This window comes from Cariama cristata, unplaced genomic scaffold (genome assembly GCF_000690535.1).
Source record: "Cariama cristata isolate BGI_N322 unplaced genomic scaffold, ASM69053v1 scaffold39302, whole genome shotgun sequence".
Classification (NCBI taxonomy): Eukaryota; Metazoa; Chordata; class Aves; order Cariamiformes; family Cariamidae; genus Cariama; species Cariama cristata.
The window spans coordinates 330-27,528 of NW_009602808.1; the positions used below are offsets into that span (position 1 = coordinate 330).

A 27,199-nucleotide genomic window follows, 5' to 3' on the forward strand; every position below is an offset into this window, starting at 1 on the left:
GGGGAATCCCCAAAATTTTAACAGTTTATGGTTTTTGTTAAATAAAGGAAATGCCACAAAGTTGTCAAAACTCTGCCTCTCAGGGGAGCTTTACTTTTGACACTGCTGTACGTGCTACCCCCATAACACCACAAAATCAGCAAGCTAAAAATTCAGGCAAAGGTACAGTTCCTCTGCACCTGGAGTCTCTTCAGCACCAAGGTTCCACAAGTATAAGTAAATAGGCAAAATGTGGGGGGAAAAAAAAAAAAAGTTGAAGTTATTTGGCTTCCCCAAAAATATTAGTGTGGCTTTTTTTTATTTTCACTTCCCCTGTTCTCACACCTGATTCCGCTTTTCAAAGCAAAGACAGGAAGAAGAATCAAAGATCCTTCAAGCCTGGTATGGAATATCATGGTTTAGGTACTTTAGTTTTCTGGCAGTACCAAATAACTTAGTGATGTGGTTAACGGTGTGCCTACCTTTATCCAGCTACATCAGGTACTTGCTTACCCCAGTGTCATCAGTATAAAACAGCTCAGTTTCTGAAGCACTGTTACATACTTTAAAGTGATAGCCCTCCCCACTGCTGTGCCAGAGAGCACATTAATACCTTCATTCTCCAAAGCCTGGTGGCTTTTGAATCAGCACTGATGGTACCTCAACAGGTCAATAAGGGCACCACAACAGTCTGGAAGGAATGACTGGTCCTGGTAAGAGGAATAATCAGAGGGGAATACGTGCTTTTTCCAGACAATGTCTAGGTGGCAATAGCCTGCTCAGCCCTTGCACTAATTACACCGATACAGAAACATTATAAACTGATACGTACTTACTTTCTCCTCTAATATGGTAGCACCGCTTCTAATTAACCCTCCACTTTCTGCCCCAACAATTTCAGTCTGGGGAAAAAAGCCAAAAAAGCATGTATGCAAGATGTCTCCAGATTCTCAGCACCCACTCAAACTGGCTCTGTGGAGTTGTAAATACTATAAAGAACACTGCAAAGGCAAGGAATGACACTGAAGATTTATTTTTTTTTTTTGCTCTTATAAGTCAAGGTTTCAACAATGGGTTTATTATTGCCAGACAATTCATTTTGAAACACAGTATCTAAAATAAATTATCACAGGTCCTCTTCTCTTATTTTCTCAAACACACAGTTGTCCTCATTTGGCCTAACCAGAAATCTTTTCCTTGATATAAAACCCGAATGAACTACCTGCAGTGAAACAAACAGTTACATGAGTACATGCATTTCAATAATTGTAAGTAGATACGAACATAAGCTAGAAAATCTGACATGATACTGTTCAGGTGCAGTAGCTGATCTCTTTATGAGATATTTCAGAAAAAAAACCCCAAAACTGTTCTCTCTGCTGGAATAGGACACAAGAACAGTTGATTCTGCACTGAAGGCTTATTGCAGTGTACTCAGTGTGGTGCAGATTGAATGGCAGTTCCAAATGTGCTAACATGAATGTTATTTGGCGTTATAGTGGCCACAAGGACATATATGCAGCTACTTTAACTGTCTACTAGGCCTTCTGAATTAGATTGACTACTGTTAATCACACATTCTTAACTTTAACCATAACACCTGCATAAATTATACCTTTCAACTCTACTTTTCCTAAAGGTTACCATGTACTATCTGAAAGGTCCTAACACCACATCACCCAGCAGGTATAAGCAGGCAAACTATAAGCACCCAAGGTATAAGCAAGAAAAGTATACCATTCCATTGCATGTAGCTGCAGTTTTCTGTTGTCCTAGGAAAATTTACGGCACAGATTTTTCTTCTGCTGCTTGCAACATGGTATTTTGATATATATGTGTAAAGTACATATCCTGAAAAACCCTACTAAAAGTGTCTATCACAAAGCTATGGCAACTACGCTGCAGTAACTAACATTAAGGTGTTAGGAAACTGGAAACAAATTTTGCATAGGTTATCTCTGTAGAAGTTATTTCATACCTCTTTTTTCAAGAATTCTAAAACACGTAACAGCAGAATTGCCTAGATGCAGGTACATTCTACAGCACCGCCTCACTACCTGCAAAGTCCACCTATTGCATACTAGTTAAATCATTTTTGTCTCAATTCAAAAGATTGTTCTTGATTTTCCTACTAAGTCTTACGGCTGCACTAGATTGTCTATTCAAACAAGAATTTACAGGCTGTTACACTGATCTGGTAGTATCAGTACGACTCCTACAGGATCACAAAGAAAACCAAAGTTTAGTTTTTCTCCTCATGAGTAAGCAGAAAATATTTGGCATAAGTTTTCAGTCTTTGGGCAGCAGTCAGTTAAACTTTCTGCCAACTTGGAGCAAAGACTTGTAAGACTCTTGGGTATACTAATGGCAAAATTACAAAGACCTAATTCAAACAACACTTTTTCAAATGAGAATGTACAAAGATAAACTTTTAATACATTTTTCAAGCACCTTGCAAAGCGAAATAGAGGAATAGGAAAGGGAAACCTTAAGAACCTTAATATTGCAATCACAGCATTTAGAAGTTAGCTAAGCATGGTTTAAGATTTTATATTAATTCTGTCTAATAACAGCTTGCTGCATGAAGACCTAAACCACTTTAAACTTGCTGTATAAAATGAGGCATAGCTTGCCATACTATCACTGTTAAACACAACAGCATACCATGACTTGCTTTAACAACTCCATTCTAATTATCAGCTGTAATTTTCTTAGTTCATTTTCATAGCAGCAGTCAGACACTGCAGCAGCAAGTCACAGCTGATAAGCTCAGTGGTTTTATGTTGCCCTGTCCAAGGCTGCTCTCCTCACAAAAATTTAGAGGGAGCATTCACAGTCCATCTTGCTCACAATCGAGGAGGTATTTTAAAGCACATTCAAGTTAGAACAATTGCCTCAAGCCCAGAGTGCCACACAACTTGGTCCTTGCAGAAGCTGTACCACAGCGAGGCCACTGAACAGCATCCTTCAGTCTTCATCACAGATGCAAGTCTATTCAGAAAGTGCTGTCTCCCTTATTATCATTTGCAAGTTATTTATGAATGCTGAAGGCCACACCTAACCTAGAATCTTGTCTCCAGCAGTGACAAGTACAGAGCACTTCAAAGAAAGGGGCAAGAAAACCCATCACACAGGTTAACGATTTGCTTATTGAAGAGCAGTTAGTGATTGGTTTTATGCTGTTTCTGAAGATACAGCAACATTACTTTTTTCTGAATTCAGATTAGGTTTTGGTTTCCTCTTTTAGAAATATTTCTCCTTTGGCCAATCACACACTGTAATAGAGGTATTTATTTTAATTCACTTTACATTATTCCCTTTCCATTTACTTATTATCTCATATTCACCAAATGACTTGGGAAAGCAACATCTTTTAGCCGTTTAGCTATGCAGGAACTATTAGCTACAAATACCGATTCCAGCAAATAAGCTTGGAATTCCATCTTTTACATGATAGGAATGTGTACGTATAGATACCTAACATGTCAAATTTTCCAAATGGGTACAACTCCCAACTACATGGCAAAATGAATGCATAAACAATCCCAGTGTGGAATCCAAGTACAAGTCTGTAAACTACACCAGCAGCTGCACGTGGATATACACACTTGATCTCTGTATATATTCTGGCTTTCTGTAAAATTCAAGTGTCTCATTCAGAAACACTTGCAAACAGCAAATAAAATGAAGCAAATGGTCATTAAACCCAAACTAAAATAAAATTTTTATTCAGACATGCTTCTTGCCTCTTCCTCCTAAAATTCAAGTTTAGTTCCTTTTCCTACCTAAAGGAGTTCCCATTAAATTTACTAGGAGTCTCCCTAACCAGAAAAACAGAGATTGGGCTAAACACCACGAGCAAGCAAGACACACTGTATTTACATTTTGGAGACAATTTCTCACTCACTAACCTGCTTTTGTTGGATGCTGGATTTCTGACTATTTTTCATGGATTCAGGCATCTTGGTCTCCTAAACAGATTGAAAAATTTAAACTTACAATAAGCTTAAATGCTCCCCCAAGTACTCTAACAAAAATATGCTGAGCAAATCAGCATTCAGTTAAACCCAGCAGAAGCAGTGTAAGAAATGGAACTGCGATAGTTATCCTTCTCTCAATTCTGTTTTAGTCCAAGTTACCTGAGTACGATGAACAGCTGAATATTTAAGTAATGAATGCTCATCTCATAATTAAAGGTTTACTGTATTTCCATTACAAATAAACTTAGAAGAAAGAGATCAAAATCTTTTCCAAAATTAAAATTGGTATTTTCTCCTGAATCACTTATAGTTTAAAGCTGTGAAATAACATGTTGTTCATTGCCTCATTGCTCATGGTAATCAACATGGGTCTAGAAGATCACATATGTCCTTTCCCTTTTTTCTCTTCAGAAGTTTTCAGTTAGCAGACATTCAAAGTCTTTAATAATCCTTTGTTTAACCTCATGATATCTAATGTTGGAAATTATTTTTAAAAATAACAAGTATCTAAACATATTTTCATCCTTAAAGGCCTACACAAAAGACAGCAGAATTATTTTAGCTACAAATCAAATGTTTATTTTATTAACACTTCTATTTAAAACCAAAAAGTTTCTCAGTGTGAATGTCACAGATCTCAAATTGGTCTAACATCACAGCAGATGGAGCAAGCAAGTGAAGTGGGGAAAAAGTGAAAACCATAAACAAATACAACAGGGTAGTGTAGAACATACAAAAAGTATGCCATAGATATCCTTTATCATATGCAGCAAAAATTAAAGTCAAGGAGAGATAAAGTAAAGCAGATTATTAAAACTGATGATACACCATCTTTAACATTATTCAGAATATTATTTCAGTAAAATTGAGCAAAGATGTACTTTTTAGTCAATTAATTCTGTGCTGAAGTGTTAGAATACTCAAGATCCTTTTCCTCAATGGGACTTCTCTCAGCACATTTGAAAAAAAAATGATAGAGTAGCAAGCTTATTTATTTTAAATACAAATTCCAATACCAATATACACACATGCTTACCATTTCTTGGCCTTCTTTGGCTGTCTTCATCATCTGTTCTGATATCATTTTCTTCAAGCAGTTACTGAGCAAAAAGGCCTGAAGAGGATAAACCAGAGAACATTCTGATTTCTTCTATTAAAAGATGTACTTGATTCTTCCATTCCTCCTCCATCAGAAAATTACGGTCTCTAACTACTGAACTATTACTTCCCTGATGCAGTTAGTTTTACTCTGTGCTGAACATCCTTACAGCGCACCAAACTAGCTGCAGCTGCTTAAAGCCCAGCCTCAGCATGACTAACCTTCATGGCACTGCTCAGAGTGGAGAATAAGAATTTTTACAGCTGGTTTTGTAAGGCAAATTATTCTCTGCAGTTGACTGTGGCTTCTACATTAAAGGCTGCCAAATTACACCAAAGGCTAAGGTTAATCAAATGTGGCACTATCAGCATCAAAACCACTCCAATAAATGAAGCAAGCTGGAGTTCACAGGCACTCAGCACTGCCAAAAATCATAGCCCTGATGGTTACATGAGATGGCTGCAACTGTTTGTAGACCAGCTCAGAGTCACACCTTGCACAGCTAATACAAACAGAGCAGTACGCATTTATCCCACCTCTTAGGTGTCTAGCAGAGGCACCTCAGAGAGGAGTGGAGTTGTTCTTAGTTCCTTATGCTGTCTGATGAGCATGTACAACTCTTTGGGATGATGGAGCCCACATTAAAGTCCGAACTGCACCCTGGAGATGCACCTCACTGCTTACTCTCCAAAAGGAAGCATCTCAGGTAAGGCATCAAGCACTGAGAGATGAATCAAAGACAAAATATCCTACAAGATCAGTGAGGTAGGGAGGAGCCATCTCTGACTAAGCTCCAAATCATCCAGTCTTTCCATTTCCTGCAGTGGGCTCTTGGATCAAACCCTTGTTTCTTTCACACAGCAACACATTTCTGGCCTTTCACTGTTCGTCACACTTCTGAGGAAAGTGGGACACAGGTTTTCTAATTAACAAGTCACTACATGAAGCACAAGCCTAATAGATTTCACAGGAGAATTAATACTGAGGTAATTCTAGTTTGGGTTTTTTTTGTTCTCCAACAGCAAAGAAAGTAGAAAGCTTACTGCTTATGGCTCATGTTCTCATAAAACTTAAGCATGGCAGGAAATTAACACTTACCAAATAGCTGTGTGAACTGCATCAGCACCCCAGAATTCACAAGTCATGTGTGAGAAATTAAGCATTTTGATTTTCCTTGAAAAGTCTTGTCTGCTGCTGGGTGGGTCTCATAGGCAAAAGAAGCAGTTTCCTTGAATAACAGGATCTATACTTCTTATAGAAGCTCTGTACCTAAACTGAGGCTAATGCTGTCTTTAACACTGCAGGGTCTAGATTATTTGCTAGGCAGCATAACCACAGATGGACGACTTGAATTCCTGGATACCTTTCTCTTTAAAGAGCTGCCTGAAAATAGTGGGAGGAATGGCACCCTATAAAATCTTTTTTAAGAATTATTTATGTGTAAAAATATATACTTATGATGTCACACTCACACCCTCCATTAACCTGTGTTAATATGGCATATATTTATATTTGAACAATAGGATTTACAGTGGAAAATGGGAGCCCTTGACCTGAGGTGGGTCTGACCAATTAATGGTTTTGGATACTTACTGAGTCCAGTAAATAAATGGCACCTCTCCACACTCCATCCCAGGCTTGCTGCCAAGTGCTAGAGATTTCTCTTCAATGGAATAAAAAAAAATCCTCTTCCCCTTATACTAGAAACTCAAATGCTTCCCCCCCAATAACTCTGTCCCCAGGCTAACCTGCTTGAAAGCATAGCCACTGCTCTCTGGTAGAGATGGACTAACTACTTTTAAGATCCCCTGTAAATGCAAGATGACATTTACTCTGATCCTTTCCTAAAAGGACTGGGAACTAACCTGTTTTGTGTATAAAATTATCCATTGCCATGTGCCTGAATCATTGTACTCAAATCTGAGCTCCAGAGTGTCATCTTCGCCATCCCTTGTAGCCCCCTGAAAAACACAACCAACCCCAAACAGCCAATGAACAAAAGAAACAGCTAAAAACAGCATTAAGGTGTTCAGCCTTAAATCCGAATTAGTCAATTAGGTTCATTTTATACAGTATATAAATAAAACAGCTGAAGATCTGTACCAGAACACTTCTCCTGGGGGAGGGAGCAAGTGGGAGGTAGGAAAGGGGAGTCTTTACCACCATAAAGCTGGCTAAAGCAGTTCTTTTGCTCCCACACAAAACTCTGACAACTCTACCTCCAATAGGAAAGGAAAGGGACAGGTAAAGTATGACATGGAATACCAGGGAAGGGAGAAAACATAGCAGAGTAAGGCTAGATGGTTTACTGCTGTAAAGGCTGCCAAGGGAGTATGTTTCTGGATAGGTTTGGAATGGAATATGGGCAAATGGAAGGGATTTAAAGCAGACATCCTCCTTCTCCCCAGACCTGCCCTTCCCTGAAAACCTTAGTTTTCATGAAGAGAAAGCGAATTTAGATACAAAGTCAGTGAAGTACTTACAAGAAAAGAAACTTGCCAAGTTCTTAACCTGTTGATTTTAAAGCTGACCTCTTTGGTTTGGTTAGTAGGCAGTTTTATGCAGCAGTTAATCTCATTATGGCCGACATAGATGTCAGCTGAGCAGCCTTCTTCTGGATAGTCACAAATGCAAGGATCAAGCCGAACGTATCCATAGAACTGCATTTCTCGAATCAGCTCCAGGAACTGCACCAAAAAGACAGAACTAAAGTGATTCGCTATAAAGGCAAGTGAAATCTACGGATTTGGGAAAAAAAAAAAGTGCTATAAGGCAAATCTTTTAGATTCGTAATACTCTTGTCTCCTGGGAGGACACAGATTCACCACAATAAATCAGTGCTTGATTCAGAGAATAGCACTCACAGTCCAGACTTAGAAACTTGCTTTTTTTTTTTCTCCACTGGATATGATGAGCTGGGTCTTCTGGATGCTTATCAGATATGATGGGAAAAGACAGAACTATCCGGTAAGAAATACTGAGAACAGCAGTCCCAGCAGTCTGAATTTTCATGTGATTTCCTAAACTGGACGACAAACCTTTGCATCTGAGTTTAGCAAACAGAGAAAACTAGGATTCACAGTCAAAAACTTGATAGCCCTTGGGATCCAAGTCATTCTGTTGGGATATTTTAAAATGTTAGCAGAGATGGGAACCTCGTTTTCTATCTGGTGGCTCAGTATCTGACTAGGAAATGAGAGACCTGGGTCTCTAGCTCAAACCATTCCACAAAACCATGCTCTATTTTTAAAGTCACAACCTCTAGTATCATTGCTTCAAAAAACACTCCTTTGATCTGTTTATATTGTTTTTTAAATACCATTTTACCTTTGCTTTGTTTGCATTTTTTTGTAGAAATTCAAGTTCCTGCATCTGCCGTTCTGTTGGTTTAACCCAATTCCTCTTAACTTCCTGGACTGCCTTAAAAGAATTTTTAAAGAAGTCAGCAAAAACTGTATTTACTTTCACACACAAAAATTCAGAAACACACAGAGAAAGTTGTTTGTTTTGTTGGTTTTTCTTTCTGTTTTTTTTGTTTGTTTGTTTTTAAACAAGGCTTTTGATTTTGGGACAAGTTCACTCTACACTCTTCTTTCCTCCTGAATGAATAGTTTCCAAAGCTAGTACAACTCACACCTACAGTTCAGAAATCAAATGCTCTCATGTTATAACAGAGTGCCTACATATTAAAGACATACATACACTTGAAAATAGAGTGGATGGATACCTAAATATGTCCTTTTTGTGCAATATTTTTCCCATACATAAAACATGGATGAGTAGAATCTCTAGTACATGAGTTTGGGGGAGGAAAAAAAAGTAAACACACACACAAAAAACCCCATGCCTCAAAACCACATGATCAACAACAGCTATACCCAGCACTTAGAAAAGCACATCAAAGCAGTGCTAAACAGGAACCATTTACAAATATTTCAAGAATTTGTATAAATGATGAAAGTTAACTTTTAAAATTACAAAGACCTTTCAGTTTTACCTGCATATATAGCAAATCCAGTGAAGCTCTACAATCCATCAGCAGTGTATCAAAAGAAGGATCCATATACCTTTTGCAAGCCAAAGGAAAAAGGTAATAAAATATGAAGATATGCTTCTAAATATGACATTTTTATTTTTCAGCTAAATATGATGGGAACACAACCCAGAAAGCTCCCATTACTTACAGATTACAAAAACCAAAACAAACCAAAAAACAGTTGTGCCGCTGAAGTATGTACTGTACTCATTCTTTGTACATTGTAGCAGAATGGAAATAAACTAAAGTCAGGTTATCCAGGCTCCCCACTTTGATTTTGGTGGTACCAAACATAACAGTTACAATTTAGAACTAAAAACTTTCCTCCTCCTTTTCTCAAGCAACTTGGAGTTTGTCTACATAAAAGTAGGTAAGACTCTCAGAGCATCCACTGCCATGCGGCAGTGCTGACATACAAGACCTAGCCTTAAGCTAGCTAGCTGCAGTACCGACTACCGTAGAACTGCTGCAGGATCAGATCAGTACAGCAACAAACCAAGTTAAATATTCAGTTACCCAAGTGCCATGCTGCAACACCTAGCTTGAGCCATTTTATTTAAAGCAGCTCGGGTAAGTCTACATGACACTATGAACAGAGCAGTGCAGGCTCCATGGCTAGGACAGCTGCGTTACTCGCGTTGCCCAGGCGCTATGCTTCCTGCGGCACACAACCAACCCCAGGACTGCCATTTCCTACCTCTGTGCTTTGAAGCAGTGCTACATGGAGAAGTATCTACTCAGTCAGTCATTTTGTCATGGCTTAGAACCACGCAGTTCTAGGCTGCTAGGTTCTGCAGTTTATAAGGGCACATGTAGAAAAACAGAGAAAGCTTTGTAGAGGCCAAGCTCTAGCCCAGTAAATTTAAACCAGACAAGTTACAAGTATCAAACAACAGGTTTCTGTGTACCTTCAAGCCAAGCAACCTTGCTTGCTGCCACCAAAAGGCATGGTCTGTCCTTCCTCTTCTTCTCTCAACCATGGTCCTTTAGCATTCATCTGGTGCAGCCAATACAACTCACTAAGCATGCAAAAAAACTGTTCTCTCTTTTCTTTTCATTGTAGGGAGAAGTAGACCAGACCACAACCACAGCAGTGAGCCATTAGACTTGGCTCAGCTCTACTGCCTAACTGCACCCTCAGGGCACTGTTTGACAAGTGGGGCTTTGGCATCAGACTCCCTGTCCCTGGGGTTTATCCTCACCCACAAGTCAGCACAACTGTTTACTGCACAGCAAACAAGGCTGAGGCACTGACCCCAGCCAAAGATAGGCCAGCAAAACCAAATTAAAAAAATAAATGGCCAGCAACTTATTTTTAGGCCAGGTTAGCTTGCTGGTCCAGTTCACCACCTCTGCCTACACAGTTCTACCAGCGTGACTGAGGAGGAGCCTGAGGTGCGAGCAAATGAAAAGGGAAGAGCACTCTGCTGCTTAAGCCAGGCCACTTATCAAAAGAAATGCTCAAGCTATGGCCTCAGGTATTTTATGTATTCATATACAGACATGAACACTTTCAACTAAAGTAATCCATTTCTGCCCAGAGTTGCAGCTTGCAACTCAGAACTCAAAGTTCTCTTCTATATTGTTTACAGGTATATTCCCATTTGTGGTCACTACATTATGCAGGTATAAAAATTAGGAGGCAAGCAGCCACAAAGCACCTCTCTACAGATTCTGAAAGAGAGAGGGAATAAATAGCTAGCTGCAATAAAGGACACCAGGAACACTACAGTGATAAAATTTAAAACATGCAGGGCCACAGAAACCAGTAAATTCCAATAACAAACTGGCCTCAGAGAAAAACAGTCAAGCTGCTGAGGCTTGACAACTTTGTAACTAAATCATTGAAGGGATTTCTTTCTCTGCTCATAGTAGTTGTCATGCATCTTGGTAGTTTCTCTTAAGCTTCTTGCTCACCACTTTCTGATCCCAAGCTTACAGTGCAACTCTTTCATGCTCTGCAGACTCACATAAGGAAGTTCAAATTCTGCCACTTTTTTCACCACTGTGGAAAGAAGAAAAACCACAGAAACATTTCGTGAAATCTAGTGAAATAGCCCAGCTATTTCATATTTCAGTTAGTGCTGGTTAGCAATGTACTTTTGGAGAAGAAAAAGAATTTAACAAATAAGAAGTCTGGGGTAAAGTAAGGTGACAGGTTTTTTATCTTCCTCACTTCTCCAAGTCTAAACTTACATAGCTCTATTACTTACAGAATATTTCTACTCTCTTAGACTATGCTCTTATAGAATATTCTTCTCTCAAAACACAGCTAAGCAGGATAGATGTTTCTGCATTTAAAGGACTTGTGGATGCACGCTTCCAGGACCAGTGCTTTTCTTGAACAGAACATCAGACAAGAGCAGTATAATATAGAGCAAGAAAAGTGTGTCACTCTTCAGAGGTCACTACTTTCCTGCTCACTTTTTTTAAAAAAAAAAAAGTCTAAAGGCCCAAACCTGTAAACATTTATTTCTAAGCCAATACCACAACTCAGCAGAACACTTAAAAGTGTTATTTTAAGCATGTGAGCGCTTAGACATTTTTTGACAGTGGACTGTGGGTTAAATTTGGACTTGATGTATTTGTGAGGAATACCAGAGATGCACAGGAATAATGAATTGAAAAACTTTTCAATTCTCCTGTGTATCCGATTATACCACAAGACAAAAATAAATCCATCTGCAACTGCACTAGAAGTGTATATAAAATGTATTATATCCAGATACATTTGAGACGTAGTAACAGTCAGGAATTCAGCGTACTCAGAGATACCTTTCACAGCCAGACAGAAGTGGGCAGAGGAATAAAATAAAATAGACACCGACAGTAAAGTTCCTATCCCACTGAGTAAGCCTGAGTTTACTACTGGACCTTCATCATGAAAAGGCTCAGAATAGCATTAAACATCTTTATGCCAATGAGAAGACTGAAAAAAGCTAAATGACTTGTTAAGGCCACATAGAGGCTGCAATGCCTAGCATCACTCCAGCCAACAGCAAAGGCTGTGTTCACTTTCCTGATATGGCCTGAGCCTATCCCAGTCCTAGGCCTGGATCCAGCCTCATCCACACACCTGTCCACATGGGAAACAGGACATCAGCACACCAATGAGGACATAAAAGCCCCTTCACATTTTATGACCATAAAGGGACCCACAACCCTGATTTACAGCTTGCCCAGTACCATCGTGGTTAAATTTAAGTTTCTGTCAGTTACAAAAGGAAACATGTCATGATATAAACGAAAGTAAGCCATAGACATTGTTTATAAACATAACAAAAGAGTTTCCTGTCCCATTGTTAAACTCAGCATGTGATCTGTAAAATTAAGAACTGTTTTATGTAAGTATGGCCATCTGATTCAATGCCTACCCAGAAAATATACCCAATAGCTCCCATGTAGTGAAGTTGCCACATGTCTTGTGAACTGAAAGGTACACGATATTCGTATGTGAAAGTCTCACCCCTGCACCACACTATCTATTACCATACTTTGTTCCCCACTACCACTCCAAGCCATGTGGGGAGAGGGCTTGAGGGGGTTTGTCACAGAATCGATTAGGTTGGAAGAGACCTCTGGGATCACTGAGACCAACCTTTGTCCTAACACCACTGTGTCAACTAAACCATGGCACTAAGTGCCACGTCTGGGTTTATCAGGCAGGACGGCTCTTTCGCACTAAGCAGGCTCATGCAAGCTCTGTTCAGACTCCAGGTTCAGTTACTGCAGCCAACAACAACAACAACAAAATCTAAGGGAGGGCTATGTTAAGCACCTTGTGAAACTTACCAGAGAGTGCTCCATCATCATGATCTTGAAAGAAAAATAAGCTAAAATATTTTATTAATTCTCTTGATAGCCCAATCTTGCACAATGTAACCTTTAAAAACAAAGAAGGTCAGAAGCTTAGCTATTCATTAGCATGAATAAGGAAGAAATGTTCAATACCTTTTAATGTAACTTAATTGTTTTTAAATTTTCCCTTATGTCCCATTTAACTGCCCATTTAAAAGCAAATATAACCATTCCCATATTGCAGTATTTGCATTTGTGAGGAGTTTCATAAGTTTCAAAGGAACATAAAAATGTAACAAAATAGAAGACGCTTACTACTCTGCCATGCATTTAAGTATCTTCTAACACAAGGCATCTGCCATGTTATTCCAGATCTTTACTACCAAGTCCTCAAATTCTGTTGTACAGTGAGCACTGTGTGCTCTGAGCTAACAACATTGCTCATAAGCATCACAAATATGTATTTTTACAGGATTTGTATATTTTTCAGGCTGATAGAGTCCTCTTGTTTTTCTAGGAAATATCTAGAAGTCCTGCTCCTTTACTGAAAGCACCAGTCTTACTTGTAGGGTTCTACAATTCTGTTTGAAGGCTTCTGACAAAAGCAGACCTGAGGTCTGTTGAGCTTTCATGCATATGGAGGAAAAATCCTATCCAGCTTGACATTTGGATTATTTTTAGCTTGCTGTGGCCCCTCTACATCTTCTCTGAAAGAGGGCAGAAATAGCACCAACAGAAAATGCAGCAATTATTTGCAGGACCAGCTAGACAATGGGATAGTGAGGACAGAAAAATCAGGCAGAGGTGAGTACAGAAACCGCTGAATCAGACTGGGGCAATTGTCTTGTTCTGCTTTGTGTCCTGAAAAATCAAAGAGTAAGTTAAAGCAGCTATAACCTAAAAGAGCACAGTGCCATCAGAGCATTCCTAAATTCTGCAGTGACCGTGATCTCCTGAGTTTGCCCAGGAAAGTGGTGTAGCAACTGTAAGAACACTGTCCACTTCTGAGAATACTCCTGTCATAGCTCATCTGGCAGATTGTGCAACCTGATAGAGGAGTCATGCTTTGGTCAGAGAAGCTGGACTGACTTTGTCTGAGCATAAGGTGGAAGTACCAGTTTTCAGTCTTCTTCCAAAGGGTGCCAATCCCAAAAAACTTCTAGCTCTGTGTCACAGTGACAGCATTGTAAATTCACTCATCTCCACAGTTCAGAAGGGTTTTTTCCGGCTGTATCAGCTGGTTTGAAAAACAGACATGGGTTTGTGCATGGAAAAAAAGTAGACAGAAGCTAAATATAGGTTGGGAAGAATTGTTCCGAGTTAAACTTAAAAAACACATTCATGAGGTTTTCCTTATACTTTTTAATATCAGGGCTGTTACCGGAGAGGGCAGCAGAGCATAAAAATCACTTGCCTCACACTCAGTTCAGACACCAGCTATAATGGGAAGAAAGTTTCAGAAGTCCAAACACAAAAGACAAAAAAGTGAATATTAGCAGCACCATCTTTCATTCTGTCTGCCTCTGTGCTAAGAAGTCCCCACAAATTACTTTAAGAAATTAGCCACAGAGCTTCAACGTGTTAATCTCCTTGTAGCATAGTACTAAGCAGACCAGATGGCATTTCCCAGGAGCGTCAAAGACAGATCTCAGATTCAGTAGGATTCTGACTTATTTTATTTCTTGGATCAAAGCACAAGCTAGTATATGCTGCCTGAGCACCAGGATGTTAGAGAGTGACGGCTGCAAAAAACTACCTCCACTGCAAAAGAACAGTGAATGTGGTAGAACATTTACAACGACAGAACCTAAATAATTCCTAGGAGTCCTATCTCATCTTTTAGACGACAAGAGAAGAAATGGTGTCTGCAGCATGTAAAATATAATTGTTTCTTTACAGTGCCACAAAAACATTAAACATCTATAAATTCAATATACAAAGCAACATACAACACCACTGTCTGGCTTGGAAATTTCCTTGACCCACTGCAAAACTACCAAGTTTATCAAGCCCAAATTATTAGTATTTTTTAAAGTATATTAACAAATCCTTTCCTTACTCAAGGTCCCTATGCATGTCTATTATCTAAAAATGTCTCCTTACTTCTTCCACCCTATTAGCACCTAATGCCCTTTCCCCAAATCAAAATTCCTACCTCCCTGCCACCCCCAACACTTTTTACCTTCAGCATCTCCCACCCCACAAGTCTCCTGTTGCAGGGTCTAAGGCCAGCTCTAACGCTTACCTTCCCCTGGAAGAATCAGTCCTGGCATTGTCTCAGGTGGTGCAAACTCCATGGCAGAACAAAGTCAGCAAAGGCTTACCCTGTGTTATCCAACTTGTGGTAACTGTGCACAGATACTGTGTGTTCTGTGGCCAGACTAACACATGTCAGCTTGACCAAGGAGAGTGAATATATGTTCAGCTCACTTGTACCTACGGCCAGCTGAGAAGTACCTCCAAACTCAGATTGCAAAGGCACAACAGAAAGACAGTACATGGTTTTCTGTACGATGAGAGGAAATTTCAGATTCCCATAACAAAGAAGAGTACCCATCTGGCAGGTGTATGCTTTGTTATTGCTGTTAAGATTGGGAAATGGGAGCAATCGAGGAAGAGGCATCAGCCTTGCTCATGCACACACATGTGCAAATACACAAAAAACTTGCAGAATCATTGCAGCTCCTCCTCTCCTGGCATAAGAAGGGAACCCCAGCTGAAAGTTTCAAACACAAGCCAGCCAGTTGTGTAAACAACATTTGGTTGCTACTGGTTTCAAAATGTAACTAGCAATTGCTTACTGTATATATTACAACAGCTGTTACTGTCATCCCGGAGCCACAGTGCTAGAACTGCACCAATGCTGCAAAGGAAGTCCCACAGTTCCACAGCAAACATCAAGGGATACAAAACAAGTAAAAGCAGAAGCACGCAGAAAAACAAGACAGATCAGTTGCACACTGAGTTTTAACAGCAGTGCACCTGCCAAGACATAAGTTAAGGCTAGACCATCATTTCTGACTACAGTGTTCAAGCACTTTCACCCACACAGTGCTAAACCAAAGCAGGGCAGTTAATTAAGAATGTGTCCCCATAAGGAATAGCATATATTTTCTGATTCTATCATACATGAAGGAAACCTGAACTTGACAGCCAAATGCCAGAGAAGCAGAGGGCACCTAACATTAAGAAAAGGTAAATTATGGACAAATTTAAGAACCAAAAAAGCTCATCTGCAAAATCAGCAATGCCCCCTGCCCCCAGTACAATAAACTCCTCAAAAAACACAGAATATATTCTTGTATGTCTTCAAATAGGGACTTTTATCCTTTCCTGACTGAAGTTATCTTCATTTTTGCCCCACCTCTCACAAACAGAAAGTTTCAACACAATTCTAGAAACCCATTACCTCTAATATTCTTTCTGCAGTGTCCGATGTCTGGATATCGAGTTTAATACTGCTGCCATCAGCGAGGTAGACATCCAAAAAGGCTCTCTGGGTTTGGATCTTAAATGTATCCTGTTAGGTAGAAGCAGAACACTGTTTTATTGCCTTCCATATTGCTGGAGCCCTTCTGAGGATGCTGATGCTCCATTTCCCTATTTACTCAAGTAAAATAAACAATTGAGATTACTATTTATTAAACAGTAAGTTACTAAAATTACTGTTAAAGCTTGCAGATGACAAAAAAAACAAAACATGCAGAACAGCAAGTGGGAAGATACTGCAGAATGAGAAGAGAGTCAGTTTGATGTTAAGCTGAGCACAGGTTACCTGGTGTCTCGATGTCTGTAAGAACGACACAGTCGCTGTTCTACAAAGTAGACACTCAAAAAAAGAGGAGGTGGATAAACAGCTGCATGTGAATATTCAAAGCCACAATCTTGCCAAAAGGAAAAAAATACATCCTTATACCTATAAATAGGAAAATCTCCAGTGACAATAATGAGGCTATGGCATCTTAATACAGCAGAGTCACTGCTACTGGAATACTGTGCAGTGCCAGTGCCAAAGGTTCAAAACTGCCACGAACCAAGAGGGGATGTGAAGCAGAAACGCTAAAGCATTTAGGTCATGAGAAAATAGATCTCAAATAAGTGACCTCAGAGAACTGTCTTATGTCTAGCCATAATAAAGGGGTGATTTGCAATCTGGAAAACTAAAGTACAGAAGCCAGATCCATTGGCTGTCAGCTGATGATAGATGCAGTCAGACTAGAAGTAAAGAACACATTTCTAACAGTGAGGTAGCACACAGGAATGGGGTGTTCTCCACTGTTTTTATATCAAGACTTTGTATTTCCCTAAAAGACTTTCCTGAGCTCAAACTCAGAAAGCCCCAAGCCTTGCTATGCACGAGAACTCAGTTACTTGTTTCAAGAGGATGGAGACTAGTTTGAGAACTCCCTTGGGGATGCATCTGGATGAGGTGGCCAAAACTCTTCGCTGCAGCTCCTCTTCCTATGGACTGCCCTGTATCAGAGGACAGCAATGGTCCTTCTGGCATTTTTATTAATTAAGGAGAGGTACTTCCCTTGAGATTCATAGTGGAGGAAAATGCTGTAATTGTACATACTGCATGCAACATTAAGTTTTAATTTCTTGTGTCCACCTTTGCTAGCCTGGTGGAAGATACAGGAGACTCCCTAGAAGCCCTTAGGTTTCAAGTACTCTCAGTATCTTGTTGCAGGGTCTTCATGGTGACTGTATATAGAAGCATCTCCTGACTCCTGCGATGTCAGCAAGTGCCGGGTGGCAGGGCTGACAGTTCTGCTGTGTGCTCCATTACCACTCTTTGGGTACCCTGGAGAACATGCTAGGATGTATGACTCCAATTAACTAACCCAGCTCAGATTGGTAAGTCTTTTGGGTCAGAAAGACCACATTTTCCAGTAAATCTGGCTTAGTTAAGAGTTATTTCAAGGTAAGATCAAATGCAAACAAAAGTGTTTTCTTCCACAACATCTAAAAATTAAGAACATGTTGTCAAAAGTTTGTAGAATCATGTGTGGGGAAAAAAGGTCTTGAGGAAAACCAAACCAAAACAAGCTATTTAAACAGACTTCCCACAGATTTTCCTGACACCCAGTATTTCACCTAGCTGTACGCCTACACATCTGTTTACACATATTAAAGAACAAGAGAACCTCTTCTCAAGGCATTAGCCAATGCCCTGTCTGAAGTCATTCTGGGTATTCACACAGATTTAATCTTTATCCCCAAACTAATTTCCTTCTGACCCAAGAGACAGTTCTAGTTATTCCTCTTAATTAAAATAAGCATTACTTTGCTTCTGTGGAGATACAGAAGCCACTGTCTCTTACACCCAGGATCATCTCCTGTGCTTACCTGAGTACTTTACTACTTTCCTCAAACAGAAAGGAGCAGACGCTTCCTCATAAATGCCTTTGGCACACATATTTTGGTATCAAACATTCCCCATGTGATAAAAATGTATGTGAAACGTGGAACAAACATGAGATGCAAACATCGGAATGAGACAGAGACATGTAACTCATTACTGACTCTCAATGAAGAGCAAGCAGGTCACTACATAGACAGTTTACTACCCAGGACTCAACAGTGCTGGGGGGTAAAGGCGAGTTGCAAAGGCTCCTGCATCGCAATAGGTGCTTCTGAGTGTGGGCTGCTAATGCTGAAGCTCCCATAGGGAAAGGATATGGAGGACTTTATGCACCTACTTCTGCTGGATTCTAACTGCTGCTCCTGCAGCTTTCACAGCCTGGGTGCAGGCCACCTTGTTCACTGTGGCAGCCCAGGGTCAGACACAAAGGTCACTTACTCTTCTGCCACTCAAAGGGAGTCACCCCTTGCAGCATCCAACCGTACTTGTCACTTCACTACTCAGCAGTCATGAGGGGAAGAAGAAAAGCATGATCCAAACTTTCAAGCTACTTCCAAGCAGTTTGAGTTCTCCAAGAACACCATGCAATGTATTAGTAGACAGATTAATCTGAGGATCTACAAGAAAGGATGTATTAGTGAAAAGAAAAATCTTAGTCCCATCTAGAATGGTCGCATTAAGTATCCCTGTTTAATACTTAAACCAGTGGTTTCCACAGTCGTCCTTTAAAAACTGCTTTAATTTATCTTATTTGACTCTACTGAATACAGACACAGCTTTATTTCATGGTCTCGGGGACAAATTCTCCAGCTTTTGATTACTGTTCTCTTAATATGGCTATGACACAGCAAGCCAAAAATAAGAATAATCTTAAACTTTTGGGTTTGGGGATTTCCACACCCACCCCACCCCCACCCCCGCCTTTATCACATCCTTTTACCCCAGAAGGCAGAAGTGTCCATGTCAGAAACTCCACACTTTGTTCAGTGTTATAAATACTTGTGTTTAGCCTCTTATCAGGAAAGTATTGTTGAGACCAAAGGACCAAAGATATTTACTTACATAAAAACAAAAGGAGGAAACAGTGCAGTCTGTAATGCAGAAGAAGACAGTGTTAAGTGAAGAAATAGAAATACAGACATGTCCCTAAAACAACACAGGAAAATCCAGCATAAGTTTAATACAAATATAAAGGGAAGAGCATTTATCAGTGTTACTGATAATCCATTTAGTAAGCGCACATGGCAATCCCAACCACTTCCAAAATGGACAGAAAAATACTTTTGAAAGAAATTTGCAACAGTGAGTCAGAAAAGTTCAGATCTTCTCCCAAGCTGCTATTTTAGTTTTGGAAAAAGCAGTAGAGTCGTTGACTCACCTACACAAAACAGGCACCAACATAAAAAACACCTATATTTTGGCAACAGTATATGTTCAGTAGTACTTTTCATGTTTTCTACACTTTTGCTCCTGAAATTCATGGAACATGCCATGTAACTAGAACTGGGCACTTTTTTGTATCCCTTAATATTGCTTATTTGAATCTTCCCATAATGCTGTCACTATTATCTGTGGTAAAATCTCTGGAAACACCTAGGACTGCTGCTTATTCCCCACTTGCCTGCCCCAGTAGCTTGAAGCACAATTCAGTCATTAGTATAAGAATACAGAATAATACAGAGCTGGTGAGGGATTTTCTTTGGTTTTCATTAAAAGAACAGTTTTGAAAAAAAAAAAATCCAAAACCAAAACCAGTAAAAACCCCAAACAAACAAAAAACCAAAAAGGTATCTTTTTTTCCTGTGTGGAGCTATATAATAGATATCTAGATATTTTTTTTCCCCTCCCAGTTTTCCCTTAGAAAACTTAATTAAGTGATTTTGTTTTAACAGAAGTCAACACAAACCTGAACCTTTGGCAAGCTTTCAATGGATTTGTTGCTCAGCTAAGAAGCATGGGCCATAAAAGGAGAAAGGGTGAGAACGGAGGCCCTTATTATAACCTATTTGAAAAGAACAGCAGCTCAGGGGACTGAACTGCATCTTAACACTGAAACAAAAATAAACCAGACATCCTTGAATTAAAATTCTTCAGAACTTTCTATGCCAGAAACCTATTGTGTGCTGGCCAGGGGGGGAGAAGTCTGAAAGTATGGGAACTTCCCACATGAAATTCAGATTTCTGGCCAGCTGCATTTTTGGAATGGAAGTTCATAAATAAGAAAGCCAACCTGGTTTGATATGAAAGAAATAACACTTAACACAGTGCCGAAATTGTAGATATTCAGCCTGACTTCTGTTTGTGTACATACACATCCAAACACATTTGTGAGTTACTGCGAGTGAGTGCAGAGGACTGTTACAAACGTGCATACCCTCCATTGTGTGCACAAATGGCAAGCGCATTGCAAGCGCAGAGAAGCAGAGGCTGCACGGTCAGAGACAGGGGCTTATCCAAGAAAATGCAGCCCATAACCAGAGCAGCTTTGATTCCTGGCAACACCTGCAGATTTCTGGGTTACATTTTACCTACACTCTCAATAGCATACGCACCACAGCTCTCTTATGGTATTCAATCCTTGGCCTCATGCTTACTCTTCAGAAGGAAAACCACCTTACGTTGGAGTCCTGTGGTGAAGGACCATGTAAGAAGATTGCTTTTTGCCAATTATCAGGCACTGGTTGGCTCTATTTGCTCAAGTACTCAGAAAACTTTTCATCTGTCCTTTCACCAACACCTGAGTCCTTTTGCTCATGCTAAAGGCTGCTGTTTACCAGCAACACAGACTTGAAAAGGTCAGCCTCCTAGATCACTAACTCCAAACCTCTGCTGCTGCAAGGAAATGTCTCAATTTCATTCATAAATGCATGACTGGCTATCCTCACAGCTGCATCCTGAATACACCACATTACTCCATGGGTGTCCAATACAGAGACAGATCATGATCTCAGATTACATTCACAGATATAGATTAGTCTCATTAAAATGAGACTGATAGGGATGCATGCACCTTCTCATACCGTCTTTTTGCTGATGAAAAAAGGAGAAGACACAACACAGCCACAACAGTCTCACCTCGTTAATGACTTCCTGGAAGAACTGTGCCATTTGTCTTTAGGGGCTGGAGGTAGTGGGGCATATACTGAATCTATCTCTCCAGCTTGGTCACTGGCCAAGTTTGCTGAGTTTGGAAGAGTGGAAGGGCAGGAAGGTTACAGGTTAGGTTTGTTCAACTCTGCTACACGATAGTGTTGGTAAATATTTCAGCAATGTTCGTTTTGAGCAAAGCATCCATTGTGCCAAGCTGCTTCCCCATGTGTCAGGAGCCCTGCTGTCCCTGATAACTTCTCCCATGAGATTAGGTTGCTGGGGAAACAGCCAGAGCATGCCTGCTGTAAGGAGCAAACCATAACAACCTATGGAACAGATAAAGGTGGTGCTGGGCAAAAACAGGGGCCTGGAAAGCAGGGTTAACCTGCATGGGCTTGTCCCCACTTGAAAAGTTCGCCCTGTTAGATAAGATCAGGGGGATATAGCTGGTTGGTGTGATGCTGAGTGCAGATACAGATGAGTCATGTTCAACACTGTCAGGCAGCTACAGTAAAGCCACGGTCCTTGCACAGCACTCCCACGCCAGGGAGTGCTGGTCTTGGCACACCCTTCTCAAGCTCATTCAGAAGCAAAACACAGGACAAAGACCAAAATGGTCTTAAATTCAGTTTGATTTTTCCTTTGCATCTTCTGTTTCAGTCACATATACAAATATCTTCAGCTGGAAACTTAAATGCCATTGTTTATAAGACAAGCCAAGAAAATGAAGCAAGCAGTAGCAGACTACCTGAGACAGCTCTAATTCTCTCTCATAATGAAAGACAGAAGTGAAGCTGAAAAAAAGTCAGCAGCAGAATTTTTAGGGAAAAAACCCTAGCCTAGCAATCTCATTCACCTCTGGTTTCCTATCTTCACATTCTATTAAAACTGAAGGTTTCTATTAAAAAAGCTGCCTGGTTTTACCTGCAGACAGATCTGTGCTCAATAAATAAGAGTGATGGCCAAAGAGTGGCTGGCTGCTTCCCATTCATTGCCTTCTGCAGCATGGTCCCTCTGCCACTTCTCCTACATTACCTGGCAGGTTGCTTGTACAGGTGTGCCCTACCTTGTTTCAGGTAGCCAAGACTGACTACTCAAAGCCAGTCTATGTCGTTGACAGAAAAGGAGTGTGCTATTTCGTCATTTTAATGATGTTTTATTCTTGAATCTTTCATTAATCATCCCTCTTGCAATGTAACATAAACAAGAGCAAGTTTGGGGTAATGCCTCGTTTTACGACTAAGTAGCAGTAATACTAAAACCCCAACTATGTCTTCACTCCTAAGCAACATGTAGGATGCTAAGTGCTGCCTACACATCTTCAACATGGAGAAGAAAAGAACAGCACAGAGGTGCTTTAAAGATGAACTTCACTCCATGTCTTTCAATGCTGACAGAAATTTTGTCACTGCCATAAAATACCTCACAAGTCACAGTAAACTAATAAATACTGGAACATGCACAAAGCCAGTTTGTTGAGTGAGATTCTTTAATAGTCAAAATGAATACTTATGCAGCCGTCAGTTACACCAATTAAAGGCACTGTGCACAGTTGATGACAGCAGATGCATTCCTGTCTTTCATAGAGTTATTTGATCTCCCAAGAGTTTGTTCTTTACCATAATGAAAGAACACATAAAGCACTACTGCTATTTGTGTTATGAAGCAGTAATTTATATATGCACAACCATTTCAAGTTTAAATTGTAAATAAAAAAAGCTGGAGAACTACTATCTTTGTCAAGAAGGAAGCCTAAACATCGTGTATGAAAATCCATCGTATTGTGGAACAGAAATTTGGGGTAATTTTATGTCTTGAGAATGTACTGACCTTGCACTAACATTTCAGTTATAATTCAGTGCCTACCTTGAACTCTACAAAATAACTGACTGCTTTTGGCAGCAGTCATCACATGCCTTAATGAGCACACACACATATGTACATAACCCATAAATCAAGTAAGTATTACACATGTACTTATCAAGTCACCCCTCTTCACCAAAAGGGCCTGCAGTAGAGAAAAACCTAAATATACAACACCATTTCTGATGGAGAAATCCACAATACTGGCATGCCAAAAGACATCTTTAAACACTGCAAACATGCATTTTGAAGAGTAATTTCCTGTCAGAACTTTGTCAAAAAAAGTCAGTTGGCAGTGTTTGAGGGCAAACTGCAGGCATTCCTGATGGATTTAACTTTATCAGACCTGTTATCAGTCTCATCAAGACTAATTAAGACCCAGCAGTAATTGCTGGGAGTTATCTGTAGGGCTATAACAGGCATTGGATCAGAACTAGAGAGAGACTGCTTCTCACAAAGAAATCCCTAATCAGAAAAGGGCTTTTCATTCACTGTCTTGAGCACTTCAGTAGGCTGAATTTAAGAGAGAGGAAATAAACTGTATCTTTTTATTTTCAAAGTATATAGGAAAAACCTTGCTAGAATTTGTTAGGAATACTTCTTCACATCATTTTCTATAGTCTTCCTGAACTCCCTTTACATACTTTAATCACACATAGCAAGTGAAGAGCTCTCAAGTCACAAAACTCTTACTTGGTCCTTCAAAACACCCCCTCTCTCCAGAACAACTCATTGCAAATGAGGTTACAGCAGCACCAGCAGCATGTCAAGCACTTCCTAGAAAACTAAAGCAGCATCCCCTCCCTGAAAATGCTGTTGGAGTCATACTGCACCCACCTGCCCCAAAACACTACTATCATCATAAAAACCACAGCAGCTAGAGATGAGGTAAGGGAAGAAAAGGCACATATGGCACCTTGCAGTAGTCAGACACAAGCAAAAGCTATCCAGGCTCCAAGGCTGCGAAAGAAAGATCATACATGTCATGGACCACATTAAAATGGATTTCAAAAGTCATCTAGGTTGCAACAACCTAAATACATGCCAGATTCTGCCCATCACTACAGTTGCAAGATAAGAGAACATGACATTTTCACAGCAGTCATCAATACACTTATCACTTCAAAGCACTGACGCTACCAAAAAGCATTTACAATTGCAAAATCCAAGAATGTATGTAATCCTTCTATTGAGCTCTCACAAAGACTCTTCTGGGAACTGTTTAGAGGCAAGAGATTAATCAGATAGGCCACAGGATAAAAACAAAGCAAATAGTTCTTTCCATGTGAGAAACAAGCTCATACAAGGACAAAACAATAGCAATACTATTATTATTGCCACCCAGGCTTCACAGAGAGCACTCTGTCATCGGAACTTGCTTCTTTACAAGACAGACAAATATGAAGGACACAAGGAAAGGAAGATAGCAGAGGAAGCCTTGAACTGAGGAGGTAAGATAATATTTTGACTCTTTCATGTAACAAACTATTTGGCTGAAAAATTCAAAACTTACCTGCTGTAGCTTTCGGAAAAATCCTATGAAGACATCACTATTGGTAATATTTGAATCCAAAGTAACTGAAAAACAAGAGGAAAACAGGGAGGGAAGAAACCAAACTTAGCCAAAATATGAAAAACATGGCTAGTGTCTAGAAACAAGGTGTCTACAACATGACTGTTGGTTAAACCATCAGCGCTACTTTACTCATCCTTTGGTTTCTGCACAGCTACCTTTACTAGCCTATTGTTAAATCACTGAAGCTATGAACAGTGGAAAATACAGGTAGTGTTCCTATTCCCCCAAAGCAAGACTACAGTAAGGTTCTTGGCCACGTAACTCCATGGTCACTCGTGCCAAGTAACTCTAAAAGGAACTGTCAAATACTCAAGTGAAAAAGATAAAATAATTACCAAGTAGGATTTTAAAGACTAATCATGAGTTTCTGTTTTGGAAGTCTTGGCACAAAGTATCTTAGGCCAGAGGCTACAAAACCTCTTTCAGCTCATCCCCTCACACACCCTTCTTTTTGAGTAGTTGAAATGGTTATATTTTTTTATTTCTCGGCTTACATGAAAAACTCAGGAGACGCATTCTAGGGATCCTACAGACCTACTTTATAACACAACACATTGTGCCTGAGATTTAATTGTTCTACACACTCTCGTTATAATTCTCATAAGTCTGCCTGGAAGCCCTTGAAGGGAAGAGGCTTATGCCGAGTCCCATTCCATATTACACTTCTGGTTGTCCAAGTGCCTGTCTTTTTTGCCTCCTTCTTTTACCCTCCAGCCATGAGTTCTCACACCCAGCCCCATGTCAGCTCTGGCAGCTGTGAAGCACCAAGGGTGGGTGGCTCAGCTCACTGATCCAGAAGAACAGAGAATGGCCAGACTACAGGCTGCTACCAGAAGGCCAAGTTGGCTTAAGTTTAGTGTGAAACTGCACCCTTACATTTTGGGAAAGCTGCAGAAAGGCGGCTGCTTGAGAAATAAGAGAGATATGATATGCTGCTGTTCTAGAGACAGTGAATCAACAGATAGGACAGGGGTGCAACCTTTAGCCTCAACCTTTTAGATACACCCTTACTCAACTCAGTATAGAAGGTAAAGCACCCTGCAGTCATAATTGTAGACATATCCTCTAAGGTGTAAGCCCTACAGACAAAAGCTGATCAGGTTGTTATAGTCAAGCTTACCATTCTGAAGGTACTGCTCCAGCTGAGACCGCCTCTCATCTGCCATCGACTTGGTCATTGCCAGGTAAAACTTTGGAGGGAAAGCAGGCACAGCACTCCCAAAAAGCTGCCTCAGCTGCAAAACAGCCAAAGGAAATCTCTGCATCAGTAAAGAAATATTCATAGTTTCCAAGGAGCTTTCAATGCTCTCTTGTTTTGACAGCAAGGCACGATGACCTACAAAGGGCTCAGAGTACCCACCCAGCACCTCCCCAGTGGCCCTCAAGGCCCACAGCAAGGGCAAAGCCTTTGCCCAGGCAGCCACCAGAAGACAGCCCAAGTGAGCAACCTCTTTTGATGGGTTTCTCATTTTTACAGTCTTACCACTTCTGAGCTCCTGCTCCGAGCCAGAAAAGTAGCATTGTATTAACCTTATCAGCTAGGTCTTACGCACCTCATGGGCAAACAAGATAGGGTTACAGGTGTCTTCTCTTCCCAATACATCCATACAGGATTTCTTTTATCTATACCTACAGAACTACTTGTTAAGAGCTGGTGACTTCTGCTACCTCAGAGGCTTTTATTATTTTATAATTTTTATTATTTTGTCCATGAGAGGTAGTAACTTTTATCAGATCATCTAATATTGTCAAAAGAAAAAAAAAAACAAAACCACAACAAAACCCAGAGAATCTTTCAGGAGCTCAAACTATTTGATTCTTCCTCCAGCTATATCAGCTGGCTTAAGGGCATAATGTCTCTGTACAAACCCTACCTCATTTATCAATAGACCTGAAAGGACTAGAGAACCACAATTACGTTATCTTACAATAACATAAGATAGTTCCAATATAGGTTTGGCCACTAGTTGGTCACTTGGAAGTGTAAAAATTCTCTGCCATAGGCAAATGATCTCAAGAGAAGGATAAGCTATGTTTACCTTCCCGATATGCACATTACTAAACACAGCAAAATACAGCAAGTTTGCCTGGAAACATTCCTTCATCTAAATCAAAATAATATGGCATCTGATCAGTAAAATGAGACTCATAGTATGCTGAGACATTAGTACTAATTAAATTTCAAGCACCAGTATTCAAACTCAGCAATTAGTGTCACTAAATCCTCTTAAAGATGACATTTTCCCTCCAGCCCCAGCTGCCCAAGTCTTTCACATGACTCCACCAGTTGAAGCTTGAAGAAAAAAAAACAAAACGTGTACTATTGCAAGAATTAGCAATATCTTTTCCTGCCTGTTGGCTAAAAACAGGAGTGAGGCATATTCTCACAGCTCCACTTTCCACAATTTAGCAA

The 27,199-nt window shown here is 40.0% G+C and overlaps 1 protein-coding gene across 1 annotated transcript; it reads right to left on the minus strand.

Annotated features, from left to right (window-relative positions):
* Positions 1 to 1,105: 1,105 nt before the first annotated feature.
* SNX31 (sorting nexin 31) lies at positions 1,106 to 26,021 on the minus strand (the record flags this gene model as incomplete). The annotated part of the gene is made up of 12 exons (XM_009694921.1): positions 1,106 to 1,201; positions 3,891 to 3,950; positions 4,996 to 5,073; positions 6,924 to 7,008; positions 7,522 to 7,745; positions 8,386 to 8,478; positions 9,056 to 9,125; positions 11,012 to 11,099; positions 12,887 to 12,977; positions 16,302 to 16,412; positions 24,724 to 24,788; positions 25,907 to 26,021. Coding segments are annotated over 12 exons (1,176 nt in total), but the record flags the coding sequence as incomplete, so codon positions are not given.
* Positions 26,022 to 27,199: the final 1,178 nt, after the last annotated feature.